A 14,403-nucleotide genomic window follows, 5' to 3' on the forward strand; every position below is an offset into this window, starting at 1 on the left:
AGCTGACAGTGCAAAGGAGTAGAAAAATACTTAAAAAAGCATTTAAGTAGAATAAAGACCATTTCAGTCATTTCTGCAGAAAAAAAAGTAACATGGAAAGAAAAAAAATATGCTTTAGTTCGATATAACGCCAAAGACAGAGGACAGTGGATGAAAGCAAAGGCAGTGATATGGAGGGCGTTTAGTTTTTGACAGGTGTAAAGTAAGTTGCCTCAGTGCTCTTGATTCTGTTTAAAGAAACACCAAAAATAAGCAATATATTGTTGGGAAAATCAGATATAAAAGAAGCTTTTAATTTGTTACAAAGAGCACAGCCATCTGTAACTAACCAGAAAATATGCATATATACACGAGCACATCAGCTTTGAGAAGAGAAGAAATATGAAACAGAAGGATGTGAGAAACTTAAATAAAAGGAGATTTAAACACATGTGATGCTTAAAGTTTCATTCCATATAAATGTGTTCTGTTGTCAGGATAATCATTTTCATTAAGCACTGAGATGAGAGAATACATCTATTTATACATCAATAAGTCTGTTTAAAATAGAGATTTCACTTTAAACTTTAAACGCTACCCGAGAGTCTTTTATAGAATCTGAAACACTGTGGTTGGGTGTCTGTGTGTAATATGTCTGCTGCCAATCTTATCAAAACTCGTCTTACAGGCAGTTGCTGCAGTGCACGTTTCTCTTTTCACTGACATTTTCAGTGTCCAAAAACCTGAAACAAGCCACACCCAGCTGCCACATCTGGGGCGTCAGGGTCCCAGGATCAGTGTCACTGGCAGAAGGGAGAGGCTGTGGGGTCAAAGCCTTTGAAAACTTCCTTCAGGGAGCCGTTGTCCTGCTCTGTGGCCGCCTGATCAGACTGTGCAGGGCTGTTTCCCCCAAAGGGGCTGCTTGTCCCGCCAGGCTTACTAGCCTGCTTCACAACACCAAATAAAGAGGATACTGGTAGGTTATGGACCCCTGCGGGCCCCTGGTCTGCAGCAGATCCAGGAGCACCCTGACCTCCAGCTGCAGCCGCCCCAGCTGCAGCAGCCCCGCCCTGAGCTGTGGAGTTAGGTGAGGGCGCAGGTTTGGGCCGGGGCCTGTTATAGCTGTTGTATCTATCCGTGCCTTGCTCTGTACTTTTCTCTGGCTCGGGTTGGTCCAATGCAGACTTCCGAACAAAGAGGGGCTCCTTGGATTTAGGTTTACTCGTTGTGGGGTCACTGAGTTTGGACTCAGTTTGGCTGGCTGAGTTAGGCGAGTTGTTAGAGCCACTGCTGGTACCAGGGCTGCCTGGTTTGTTTGTCCGAGGGTCATACAGACTAATGCTGCTCAGCACACTGGCACCCCCTGGTGTCCCGGCCCCTACACTGCGCCCTGCCCCAACTGAGGAGAGCAGCCGTGGGTCGTAGGGAGCGGTGGCAGGTGGAGAAGAACTAGATGTTGGTGCAGGAGATGTGGACGGAGGGGGCACAGGTTCTGATGGCTGCTTCAGTGCCGACTTCGGTGGCTGGAGACGGGGATCAGAGGGGACTTTGCGGGCAACACGGGGGTCAATGGGCTTTTCTATAGAAGCTGCAGGGATGGACTGAGGTTGACCCATAACTGGCATAGTGGTAGGGGGTGTGGGTAAATGAGGAGGAGAAGGAGTCTGGGACGTGCTGGAGTTAACATTCTTCAGGATGCGAGACAGAAATTCAAATTCTGGGAGGGTAGAAGCTGAGGAGGAGGGAGCAGGGGCGTCTAAGGAAGGAGGAGGCTGTACGGAAGGAGGTTGCGAGTGAGAGAGTGGCGTGTGTAACTGCTGCTGCTGACCGCGGGACAGACGTGAGTCAAGGGTGGACACGGGAGGGATGCCTGGGGGTAGAGGAAGCAGGTCCTGCTTGGGAATAGGGAGCGGAAGCAGATCTTCAGGAGACCAGGTGATGGTTTTAGCGAAGGCTGGCATGTGAAGAACAATATCCTTCTTGATGTGGCTGAACTGCTGCAACTGGGAACGTGGGTCTTTCAGAGCCATGCCCATGAGCGGATCCAGAGGAATCGGCACGGGCTTGTCCCGTAGAACCCGCTCAGTCTCCTCCTCATCCACTGCCGGGGTCGTGAGCGGAGGGGGCTTATAGACCAGGGGAGGTTCAGGCTTAGCAGCTGGAGGCGAATGGGAGGCAGATCCTGCTGAGGCAGCAGCAGCTAGCCTAGCTAGCCTGGGGTCTGCAGGTGGTCCAGATGACGATGGAGCGAGTGTGGAGTGGGTGGGGTCAGAGATTTGAGCTGACTCAGCAGCACGTGCCAAGCGTGGATCCCGAGCTAAGCGGGGGTCTGCTGGGCGAGCCGGAGGGTGGGAAGGAGAGGCTTTCACAAGGCGTGGGTCGCTCGGATGCCCGTCAGATTTTTGAGGAGCCTGGGTCTGCTGACGGAGGGTCTTCAGGATGGAAGTCACGCTACCACCGCCATCCTCATCCTCACTAGAATACCAGTTCCCTGAGTCACCTAGGAAAAAAGGGATTTGACATTTTGGTCAACTCTAAGCAATCACTGAAAGGGTCACCTCCGTCTCATTTCTGTTACACACAAAATGGTTTTAAGTCTTAAGTCTTTGGTTTTACAGGTTTCTCCTGTTTTTAGACAGTCATACGGAAAGAGGAATACTTGCAAAGGATGCTACATCTCACTATGCCACAGGAATCATTTATACACAGATGCAGGTGCTGTTCCTTTACCTTCAGTGTCTCTGCTTTTTTCTGCTCCTCCCTCAGCCATCCTGCGAGCTCTTTCCTCTTCCTCTTGCTGCTTCTGTTGGATCCTCATGAAGAGGACGCGCTGAGCAGGTGGCAGAAAGTCAGGCACAGAAATCCCCCCCTGATTGGCTGTGGCTCCATTAGCAGGGCCTTCCTGGTTGCCTGACTGATTTCCAAATGTTCCTGTGCCTCCTCTCTCGTCCATACCGGAAAATCCCTGGTAACTGTCACCTGATAGGGAACAGACAACATTCTCATAAGTTTAAGAGCCACTATTGTTTGAAGCAAGCTGCTCCAACTCTATTTTGGTATTTAGTATAAAATGATCTCACCTTCTTGAACCACTCCCTCCATCTTCATACCCTCTTGCTGATTGTAGAAGTTATTGTAGAAGTTTCCTCCTCCCTGAGGAGGACCTGGAGGCATAGCACCTCCATGTGGAGGGCCCTCTCCTGGTGGAAATCCTCCCATCATTGGTGGTCCACCGGGTCCCATGTTGGGAGGGCCCTGGTTCATTCCAAGGTTGGGGCCCATGTTCTGCATGTCAGGGGGCATCATACCTGGAGGGGCAGGGAATCTGGGAGGAGGGGCGCCAGGGGGCCCTTGCGGTCCAGGTGTTGGGGTTTGACCCTGGTTGGTACTGGGGGCCTGGCTTCTAATACAAAAGCGGGAGTGTGATTTAGAATTCGGATAGTGACTCTCAAAGCAAACATTTTTTTAAATTATTTAGAGTTAATTAAAAAAAATGTAGATACTAGTTCCTGTTACTAGTTTCCTAGAAGTCTGACAAAACCAATAACCAAACACTAAAATAATTATTGCACTGAAAATCCTTCAGTGTCTACTCAGGTTTTGGGAGGAACCTTTGAGCTGTTGTGAATCTAAGCAGCTGCTTCTCAGCCTTAAAGCAGTTTCACAGATGTTCAGAAAACGTTTTCAGTTCTCAGAGTAAAAACCTCAGACGGTATTCCTACATTCCAAAAACTGAGAACTTGGATCTTCCTACAGACAAAGTCAGGATGCGGATTATACAAATACTCTCTTTAATTCTTTGCATTTCCGATCGCTTACCTAACTGCGAGCTTCTGGGCCAGCTGTCCTGTGGGCTGAACTTTAATCTCAAACAACGAGGGGATCTTCTTCCCCATGCCTCCTCCTCCTCCTCCACCAGCAGGAGGTGGGGGACCCATGTGTGGAGGAGGAGGAAGGCCAGGGGGATTCGGCGGGCCACCTTGGAAGGGACTTCCATCAGGACCGTGGACAGGTGGACCGGCGCAGGGACCAGGGACAGGAACAGGCCCTGGTCCTGGGGGACCTTTGACAGCTATGGGCACCTGATTAGGTCCAGGAAGACCCCCAAAGTCCCCAGCTGGAGGCCCAGCAAAATCCACACCACCTGTGTTGGTTTCAACAGGAACGGGCCGGGGAGGGGTTGGAAGGAGGCCGACTCCAGGAGGGGGCTTAGGAAGCGGGTTAATTCCTTGCTTCTTCAGCTCCTCCACCTCTTTTTCGTCCTCAGCTCCAGCTTCTGCATCCTCTGCCAGCATCTACAAAACCAAGAAAAATACTCTGCTGGGTGAATCTTAAAAAAACACAACTGAAGGCAAACAAAAACAACAGTCTGTCAACTTAAACTGGCAGACTGTGCAAGTGACAAAAATCCAACTTATATACACTTAATATTGTGAGAGTTTACAGAAAATAAACGAGGTGGCTGTCTTCGAGGTCGGAGGTTCCTACCTTGTTAAGCAGCTCCCGAGTATCATCATTGAGTTCCTCGTGGGAGAACATACACTCGTCACCATTGACACACTTCCCTGTGGTGTGGAACAGCTTACAGGGGAATTCACGTAGCACAGGAGTCAAGGAGGAACACATAGTTATCAGACAAAGTGGGTACGACGACTGATACAGCACTGCATCACATTTAACCTCCCTCACATACAGCAGTACATCATTTACTCTGATTATTGGATATAACAATTTGCTAGTTCAACTTTGCTTCATAGTGTTAATGGTTGTTAAAACTAATATGAAAACTAAACGGTCATTTTACCAATCGGAGCTTTTAAAAAACAAACAAACCCTGAAACAAAACACTGGTGCACTTATCGAGCAAGGGCTCAACTTTGGCCTGGTGGCCCGCTAGGATCAGAATAAACTGGTGTGATTTCACTTATGCAACTTCATACTGGTAAATATTGCCAGCTTGACTCTTAACTTGACTTACTAGTCCGAGATTCAAGTTTAATTTGATTGGGAAAAACTGGTTCTGATCCACAACTCCAGACTGCCTTATCTATACTGATAAATAGGCTCTCCATGTGGTCAACAGCAAAGGATATCATGCATGTAAGGACAGTGGTCAGCTCGGGCACAGAATCCAGTGATGTAGAACTTGCACAACTCCTTCTTCTTTGGCAGCTCAATGTCATGGCTGAAGTTACAGTGGTCGCCCTGTTGTATGGAAAAAAAAGTGTGTGTTATGGATGTCAGGGCTGAGACAGCAGCCCACAGATAATTTGTAGACCAAAATAAACAATACAGCAGACATTTCCTCTGCATCTTGCAGCTGTGGTTATTACATGCTGCTGTAAGAGTTTATGTTAGTATAAAGCCTTTTAGAATATTTGCATTTAGCTATAGATTCCTTTCACCAAACGTTGAAATTTCCACTGGAAACAGTTGTATTTTTATCCAGTCAGGAGGTAGCTAGTGTGCTAAACAGTATAGTTGAGTGTAAATTTGTTTCTAAAACATCTTTATAAAACTCTAAAATACTATTTTTAAAATGTGTTTGCGTTTGAGGTATGAAATCATGAAAAACTATTAGAAAGTTACTTTCAGCACAGCGGGCAACTCTGCATGTTTGATTTGGCAGAGATGTGCGCCGGATGCCCTTCCTAATGCAACCTCAAAGGAGATGAGCACATGTCCGATTGGAACTAATGTAATACATTTGGAAATGTAATCTTAATTCAAATTAACATGTGCACTTTGAAAAGTGAACTGACCTGTATGTATATAATAAAAGATCATTAATAATACATATTATTGATATTTGTGCCATCCTACCCAAGTGCATCTCCCCTCGATGTAGTACTTGCAGATGGCCTTTCCTTTCTTGTCCTGGTGCTTTTCATTCTGATTCCTCCTCCCCATTCCTGGTCCATCACCTCCAACACCATCCTGAATCCACCGCACACAACAAGCAAATACAAATTAGCTGTACTGTCCAGTTTGTTACCAGATCAGGGCGCTTTAGGCTGAGCTCATAATAATTATGAAAGTTTTACCCCGTTGTCCATGTCTCCATGGTCATCATCATTCCCCATGTCTCCTCTTCCTCTCCCTCTGTTTCGACCCTTTGCTCCTCTAATCATGCCCCGCCCTCCTTTACCTCGGCCTCGCCCGCGGCCCCCTTTACCACCTGGTGGAGAAATCAAGAGACAGTGTGAGTGACAAAAGGATATATTTCCCCATTAATTTTGCATAAATCATAGTTCCATAACCCTCCCTTTAATGCAACTTTCTGCTGATTGGCCTCACAAACAGGTTTGAACAGCATGTGGGGCTTCAGTGCTCAGCTAGAGCTGTGTGCCGTAGCATGGACATCTAGCTTCTACGACATCAACAGGATGAAAGATTTTAAAAGAAAAACTGAAACTGAGTGTTTAGAACAGTCTGGTACCTCAGTTTGTGGCTCACAGAAACACTTGCACATACACTGATGGCATTATTTGAGTCTTTGTCCATATTTAATATGTGCACACACAATTATCTCAATAATATATGAAAACAGGAAAAAACAAACAACGTAGGTCAAATTTAAATAAAAGGAAACGGAAGGAAGAGACGAAAAACAAACCTCTGCCTCTGTCTTTGGACTTCTTGTACTGGTTGAGCTCTTTCGAGTAGTCATCATAGTCATCCTCACCCATGTCGTAGTCATCATCTCCATACTGTAAGGACGGGGATTATTATTCTCATTTAACTGACTCTTCGTGAACTTGGAGCAAAATATAAATAGAACAGAAGTTGTATGTTTGTTTAAGCCAGATCAGGCTCGTTTTCTGAAGTCAATTATTGCTCCATGTGGTCTTTTGTTTACTGGCACACTTCCAGTGTATTTAAACAACTGCACACACACACAAAACACAGGAAATGTAGGAGGGAAACATTTTTGCCTTCTAAACTTTGACCAAAGCAAAAGACAATGGGTTTTATTCTGAGCTCTAATCCTCACCTCCATTTCATCTCCGTAGCCGTCTCCATCATCATCTCCTCCCATCTTTCCTCCTCCGCCTCGCCCTCCTCTTCCTCTGCCTCCTCCTCTTCCCCTCCTCCCTCCTCTCATTAATCCACGGCCTCTCTGGTTCTTCATACGACCTCTGGCCCCTGCACGAAGACAAAGAAGTGAAGTAAGAATAAGCTACAAAAGTGTGACACCACCTGTCTGCAACTTATCTGAAATTTGTATTGATAAGAGAACTTGTATGTATGTATGCAAATATGCTCGAGTGCAAATTCAACTGTGGTGCAGGTAAAATAGTGAACTTTGATAACACAGTGATACATTTTTCTCTTTCCTTGTTTGAAAACGTCCCCAGAAAAGACGGCTGGCCTTGTCACAACGTTGGATCTTAGGTTTGATTTTTCCGTGTACAGTCTTGCTATGAAACCGTGTTGACTTGTCAGCTGAGCAAATATTTAGCATACAGCAGAATATGTTTAAAAAGTCTATTTTTCAAACTGCCGTGAAATTACCTCGCCCACCACGGCCGCCTCCTCCCTCCTTGGCCTTTCGGTACTGGTTGAGCTCCTTGGTGAAGTCATCGTAGTCGTCATCCCCCATGTCTTCATCTTCCTCTCCCTCAAAGTTGTCATCTTCGTAGTCATCATAACCTCCGTAACCCTGTTTCTCCATCTTCATGTAACCACCCCTCTTTGAGCCACCGTAGCTCCCACGAGACTAGAGAGAGATAAGACATTGATAAACGGAGAATACTTTCATAATGTTCACATTATATTATGCACACGTAACATGTGTGTTGGGAAAGTTTTCTTTTCAGACTTACAGAACCGTACTGGGGGCTGTACTCTCTATATTTCCTTTTCTCACTGGGACTGTAGTCAGACTCATCGCTGTAGTCTGAGTGGTCATCATCCGAGGACGCATGACGCTGAGAGAAAAAGGGACAAATGTTAGAGTTGATATTTTTGGGTTAACCCTTTAAGACCTACCATAGAACCAAGTCCGCCAGAGCTTATATTATATTTTTACATGCTGTGGAGCCATTTTTGGGATCATTTCAAGTTGCTATACATCAATACAACCATTATAGCCCAAATTTTAATAATATGTCTGCATTAAGTGCATAGTAATTACATAAATTGCAAAAAAGTGCAATAAACTACAAAAAAATTGAAAATCGTTTTTGTTTTTTTAACATATATTTCTAGTTAGAGAAATTTAAGAGGCTTATCCCTCAAAACTGTAAATACAAAAAAGTTGCACAAAATAGTTTCCTACCACAGGAAATTTATTTTGAGTGTCTTCATAGTTTTATTTTTGAAATACACCAATTTTTATACACTGCAGGAAAAACGAAAATAAATATTATAGTGCAAATTTGCAAAAAAACAGCATATGTATCAAAATAAACTATTTCCAGCAGTGCAATATGAGTCCTGAGCATCCCAGAAACGACACAGAAAGTCATAAAGTCAAACATAATTTTTAAAAACACCAGTATAGGCTCATGAGGCCCTGACGGTAAAAGACTACATTTCCGCGAAAATGACATCACTTCCAGTTTCGGGCAGGTAATGGCAGACATGCGAAAGTTCGCGCTGACATCTATTCCAACGTAGGAAGTGTTATGAACAGCTGATCAGATCGATAAAGCGTGTTTCTGGAATATTATGTATTTGTTGCTGCAAGCGCTTTTTATGCAGTTTTTGCAAAGCTATATGTGGAAGGAAACTGTGACCGAGGACAAGCTGATGGCATAAGATGCAAGTACAACTCTTCCGGTTTCATATGCAAAAAAAACTATTGCGCTAGCTTACGTGTTTGCAGAGCTACCGGGATTTAAAAATAGTTACGCAAAACAGAGCGTGCAGCTCTGACCGGTTTTAAAGGGTTAAGCCAGAAAACAAGGGTGTTTTTTATCTCTGCGTTTACCACAATTCTTACTTTATGTCGTGATTTGCGTTTCTTCTTGGACCTCCTCTTTTCTCTTTCCCGCTCCTTCTTCCGCTTCCTCTTACGACGGTGGGCTCTCTCGTCGTCTGAATCGCTGCTAGCGTGGCGCTCCCTACTTCGCCGAGGCCTCTCCGCCGACCCTTCGTGGCCTCCTTCACCTCCACCCACTTCTTCACCGTCTCCACCTGGACCGACTGCTGACACACCTCCTGCCATTTCTTCCTCCTCCATTTCTCCCCCATCATCTTCCAACTCACCCTCCTCCAGCTCTCCATCTTCTGCCCTGTATATGAAAAGAAAGCCATCTTTAATATTATGGTCACCAAATTTTACAAAGATAAATGCACAATAAAATTATACAAACAAAGAGGAGGAAGCAAGAACGACTTTATACACGCAGCTGGGGGGAAATCGGCGAAAACGAGTACAGAGGCTCGGCGAATTTGAAAATTGAAGATACAGGAATACGTGCACAATTCAAGAACGAGTCATCGATCATAATCTGCTGCTAATAGCATAGATGGTGCTATTTTTTCACGTTTGAGCCGTTGCGATTTCAGACTTTTCAGAAAATTATCGGTCAAATTAATCTAGATCCTTGTTTACTGTGTGTTGTATTTTTGTATCCTGGGTATGCCGCTGAGAGGAGACCCTGGGATAGATACAGAACGTCCTGGAGAGATCATGTCTCTCAACTGGCTCAGGAACCCCTCCGTGTCCCCTTGGAGAGCTGGAGGATCTGGCTGGGGGGGTCTGGGGGTCTCTGCTTACACTGCTGCCATGTGACTGTGATATGAAACACGAGCTGATGGTTGTATATAATTCTAAAAGAGACTATTAATCTGTAGCACGTACCACTTTCTGCCAGGAAACTTTCTGATGCTGAAGGTTATACGGTGTATTCTGATGGACCGTCTGTCACACCGTTAGATGGATAAATGTAAATTTAGCTGCAGAATTTGAAATCTATGGCAGGTTGATGTTAAAGTTCATGATTTTGTATTTGTATACACATGCATTCCTGTAAAGACTGCACATAATAAGTACCTGGGACTGCCATAAGAATCAGCCCAGGATGACCTTTCAATCGTATAAGCCAGGTGAAGGCAACACTAAAATGTCAAACACAACACTTTATGCATACACTGGGAGGGATATATAATCGCGCTCAAGATTAAAAAAACAAACTCAAACGCTCCTGCAGCGAGGTCAGACTGCACAGCTGCTTATTGACATATTATCTAGGTCATCCAAACAGAAGGAGATAAAAACGCGCTGAATGGTGAACTGAAATACTGTGATTTCAAGGCGAACTTTCTACATCGTCTACACAGCTTCCAGAAACAGCAGCAACACCTTTCCTTTGGATTTAATCTCATAACGTGACGAGCACGAACAATTTCAGACTTCATGTGTATATGTAATACTGTGCTCCTATTATTAACACTCACGACAGCAATACTGGTGTGTTTTCACCTCGTGAGCCTCTGTGCGTGTGTTATCATACACAGATAAAATGCAGTCATCACTCCTACAGCAGCAAAAGTAACCACAAAGGAAGTCTGCGCAATATGCCAAGTGTTTGTGTTTTTTTCTGTATGCAGACAGATTTTAGCCACCACAGCTGGAACACTGCCAGAGTAAAAGGATCCGGAGGTAAAAAATACCCTATAAGGCCTTTTTCTTTCCTTTTGAATGTATTTTAACTTCTAACATGAAGGACATCCATCTGGTGTAGAAAAAAAAATAAACAGACAGTTCCTGCTGTTTGATGTCTGCTGTAACTGAGGACTACCTCAGAGAAGGTTGAACTTTAATGTGTTTATGTTTGGCCATCTCTCAAAACAACAACAAGAACTTGCAACAGAGTGCTGCAGTAATGAGTCTTAATCTCAGATTAAATTGCCGAACAAAATATGTATTTATCATAAACTTTTATTTCCCACAGAGCACATTTCCTGCCACAATCTAGAAGCCCGTGGAAACATCCTACTGGCTTTTAGCTGAGGGAGCCAGATCGATGCCAACTTCTGGGCCGGTCCACAAAAAGAAAAGAAAAGCCCTGTGGCACTCTGTTACGTCAAAACTGTGCAAGACACACGTCATAAAATGTTGACACAAAAATGTTAGTAGCAAAGAAAAGAAAAAATATTAGTACCTCCCTATTTGAGTAAGACGCTTGTGTCTCTCCTGCAAAGGCCAACACCCAAAGTAGGCTGACAAGCACTGTGTCCAGCAGTCAGGGAGAGGTCTGAGCTCTGGATGATGTGAACAGGAGTTAACTGATTCACTGAGAAGACTACTGCCATTCAGTATCAGACTCTCAAAGGCAGGTTTTGTCCTCCTCTGAGCCCACAGGGAGCTAAGATGGAGCAGGTGGTGGAAGACAGTTGATCTGCTTTTGAGGCAAAATGTCAACTCCACTGTACGTGTAGTCTGCACCACATCCTCAGCTCACCGGCAAATTAATCAGCCTTAATCATCAGAGCCCAATTTCTCCCCTCAAAACAGCAAATATATTATTAAAAAAAAAAGAATGCCACAAACACGTTAGCTTAAAGAATGAAAACTGTCTCCAGCAAAGTCCAACTTCCACCACAAATCCTGGCTGCTACCAAGATGTAGCCTGCCAAGGGACTGCTTCAAGGAGTACAAAGGTCATCTTTCATTAGTAGCTGTTCCAGATTTGACTGATTTTTTAGGTTTTACAGTGCAAACATATCCATAGATGACCTAGTAAACTCTCATTTTTATTAAAAATTGGGCTTATAAAAGCTGGACTCACTCCCAGAAAAAATTCAGTTATCTCTAATTGCTCACAAGACACAATCCAGAATAAACTACAAAATCTGTCTTCATATTTGGTACTCGGGACCATGAGCCAGAATTAAACTACACTTATTCTCTCTGGAAATATGTAGAAAGACCCGCAGTATCAGATACCAACTAACCCAGTCCAGTCCATTTTTGACATATTATCTAAAACACTTTAACAGACTCTATAAGATGATTTGTCCTAAAAAAGCTATCAGCTTTTAATCAAACACCACAAACTCAGTCCCCTACTTTATGACTGGCATTATTGCACAGACCTGCTACAAAGGAGGGCTCCCTTTCATAGCACAGGGATTTGGCTGTATTGTGGAGGCAGGTTGTTGTGAATAGGGGGTGGCTGGGAATCGCTATGGGCACAAGCTGTTGGCCCCCCTGCAATTCTGAAATACCCCCATACACACACACATATCACCTGCTGCTTCCTAATTTAGGGAATAACATAAAACAGCAAACCCCATTCAAGCATACTCTATACTACCAAAACAAGCTTAGCTGTACAGAGCTGTGGAGAGGAAAAACTGTTATTTAGAAGCTGAGCATAATAAAGTCCAGTCCTGTGCATGATCAGTTCGCCATGTTAGTTACACCAGACAGTTTCCATTTATATCCAAAGTGTAAAATCTCCAAACAAACCTCCTACCAGACAGCTTAAGTTTAGCAGAGCACATGATTATTCCGGATCAAATGGTTTACCATGCATTATGGCACATTATTAGCTCAATATTCGACTCCATAACTTAACTCTATAAGCACAAAGGGCCACGATTAAAATGGGGAATACTTACTGTGACGGGCTTTCTTCACATTTTGCACTCAAAACAACAAAAAAAAATAAAGCTTCTCGCTAAACTTTCGGGGACACTAAGTGGGAGTTTGTGGGGATTGGAAAGTGGGGGACCAACCGGGTACAGCAAATTTTGCCAACTGGGGACAGTGGAGAAGGGAACTTTTGTGTTTGACTTTAAACACTTTTGGGATGCTTTGCAGACGTTTTACACATTTTGGGGGAGGTGGGGGGGACTTCGGGGGGATGTTGGGGACGAGTCAGTGTGGGCACGACTGTGAATAAAAATGGCATGTTAGTTAAAATACATCCATAACTACAGTAAAACGAAAAAAATCTAAATTTAACGACAATTAAACTTAAATGTTTAAGGGCGTTCATAAGGGGAGCTAAAGGATTTTTCTTATTTGAGTTATTTACAATTAATGAGACGACGACAATTTTAAGTGCGTAACGCCAAGGGTGCAATTAAGTGCTAAGCTCCGCCAACGGCACAAATGCATTTGAACCGATAATAATCGACGATAGTGATCAAATAACTTAAAGTTGGGCTACTTAAAAAACAGCAGCCATGAGAAATATCGACGACCTTAAAAACCACAGTCAACATAAGTATTAGCCCTTAGCTTAGCCTTTCTCTGTTGTTGCCAACAGCATTCGTTGGTAACACCAGCTAACATGCTAACGCTGCTAGCCTGAGAGTAGGCCTCACCGTTAGCAAACCAGTTTAATGTTTGTTTTTTCCTTTTACCGCTGTGATCGCTACTGATACCAAACACACACGATTAATTGAACTAATTAGTTAAGTTTTTAAGAGAGGGTGATTAGTTAACCAAGGCGCCGTGATCAATCGTCGAATTGTTAAGTATGGTCGCTTAAAGTATGATTTATCTGCCGTTTCAACCTCATCTCTTTTCCTTGAGACAGGCTGGCTCGAGTCGATTGCTCGTTGATTGTGATAAACGTAAATAAAACACAGGGAACAACGTTATCCCAGAAGTTTTTTTGGCCTCCCAGTTGGCGTTGTCGTATCAACATGGCGTTACCTCTGTACTCGTTTTCCAGAAAAGGCGAATTTAATCCCTCTGACAGAAAAAAAGGAAAAAGAAACCCCGGGCTTTTTGTGTAAAAGCACAGGACAAATAAATAATTTCATTTAAATATGACTGTAGAATTACTCGACCTTTCGTCAGTCAGGAGACTGTTGTGTTCGTGGTTGGTAGTTGGGGAGTTTGGATGGACAGTCATGCTTTCCACAGCCATTTCCTCTAGCTACATTGAGGTGCAAAAAATTACAACTCGACACTGGAAACTACTGGCTTATGCGTCACTTCACACTAGGATCTAATTGTTTTGATTTTAGGAAGAGTTTCAGTTCATAGTAGGCAATTCTCCACTACAGTTGTAAGAGAAATATTGAGTCCTGACGTTCTCCGTCCTACTGTAGCGATGTGAAATGACGACTGATGAACCTAAAATGGCCGACCGTCTTCTCCAAGGAGAAAAGGGGCTGGCCTTCCCGAGAGTGACATCATGACGAATAGCGTACGCTCCTCACGGAAATCAACGAATGGCAAATTTACAGGGTAAAATGAGGCCTGGGTTTTGACTTGCAGGTAAACCGTCTCCCCAAGTAATCTTATTCGATTATTAACGATTTCAAAACGTATTTTTTTTTAATGTTCGTATTAGATCGATGTATTTCTCCCTGTTATTTACGTTGGCTTGAAGTCAATTTCATTCAATGTATTTTATTCTTAGGTCGCTGTATTATCGTTCGTATAATATTTCGTGTTAGTGAATAAAAGATTGGTCATTCTATATCTCATTTTCTCCCGTGGCCTCGTAC

At 43.9% G+C, this 14,403-nt stretch overlaps 1 protein-coding gene across 3 annotated transcripts; it reads right to left on the reverse strand.

Moving 5' to 3' along the window:
- Positions 1 to 277: 277 nt before the first annotated feature.
- On the reverse strand, positions 278 to 14,045 carry zc3h4 (zinc finger CCCH-type containing 4). Of its 3 annotated transcripts, none has more exons than XM_035914053.2 (14): positions 13,738 to 14,045; positions 8,927 to 9,218; positions 7,806 to 7,910; positions 7,495 to 7,699; positions 6,974 to 7,125; positions 6,596 to 6,689; positions 6,024 to 6,157; positions 5,803 to 5,916; positions 5,073 to 5,184; positions 4,468 to 4,577; positions 3,799 to 4,274; positions 3,060 to 3,379; positions 2,710 to 2,958; positions 278 to 2,479 (listed from the first exon to the last, which is right to left on the reverse strand). In XM_035914053.2, the coding sequence occupies exons 1-14, from the start codon at positions 13,815 to 13,817 to the stop codon at positions 780 to 782; spliced, it is 4,143 nt and encodes a 1,380-aa protein (XP_035769946.2). In that variant the 5' UTR covers positions 13,818 to 14,045; the 3' UTR covers positions 278 to 779. The 3 variants fall into 3 exon arrangements, with proteins under 3 accessions (XP_035769946.2, XP_006805243.2, XP_087707346.1); XM_006805180.3 differs by having other exon boundaries at positions 3,060 to 3,382; XM_087851220.1 differs by lacking the exon at positions 13,738 to 14,045 and adding an exon at positions 12,556 to 13,731 and having other exon boundaries at positions 3,060 to 3,382.
- Positions 14,046 to 14,403: the final 358 nt, after the last annotated feature.

This window comes from Neolamprologus brichardi, chromosome 14, assembly GCF_056152115.1.
Source record: "Neolamprologus brichardi isolate AB-2024 chromosome 14, ASM5615211v1, whole genome shotgun sequence".
NCBI lineage: Eukaryota > Metazoa > Chordata > Actinopteri > Cichliformes > Cichlidae > Neolamprologus > Neolamprologus brichardi.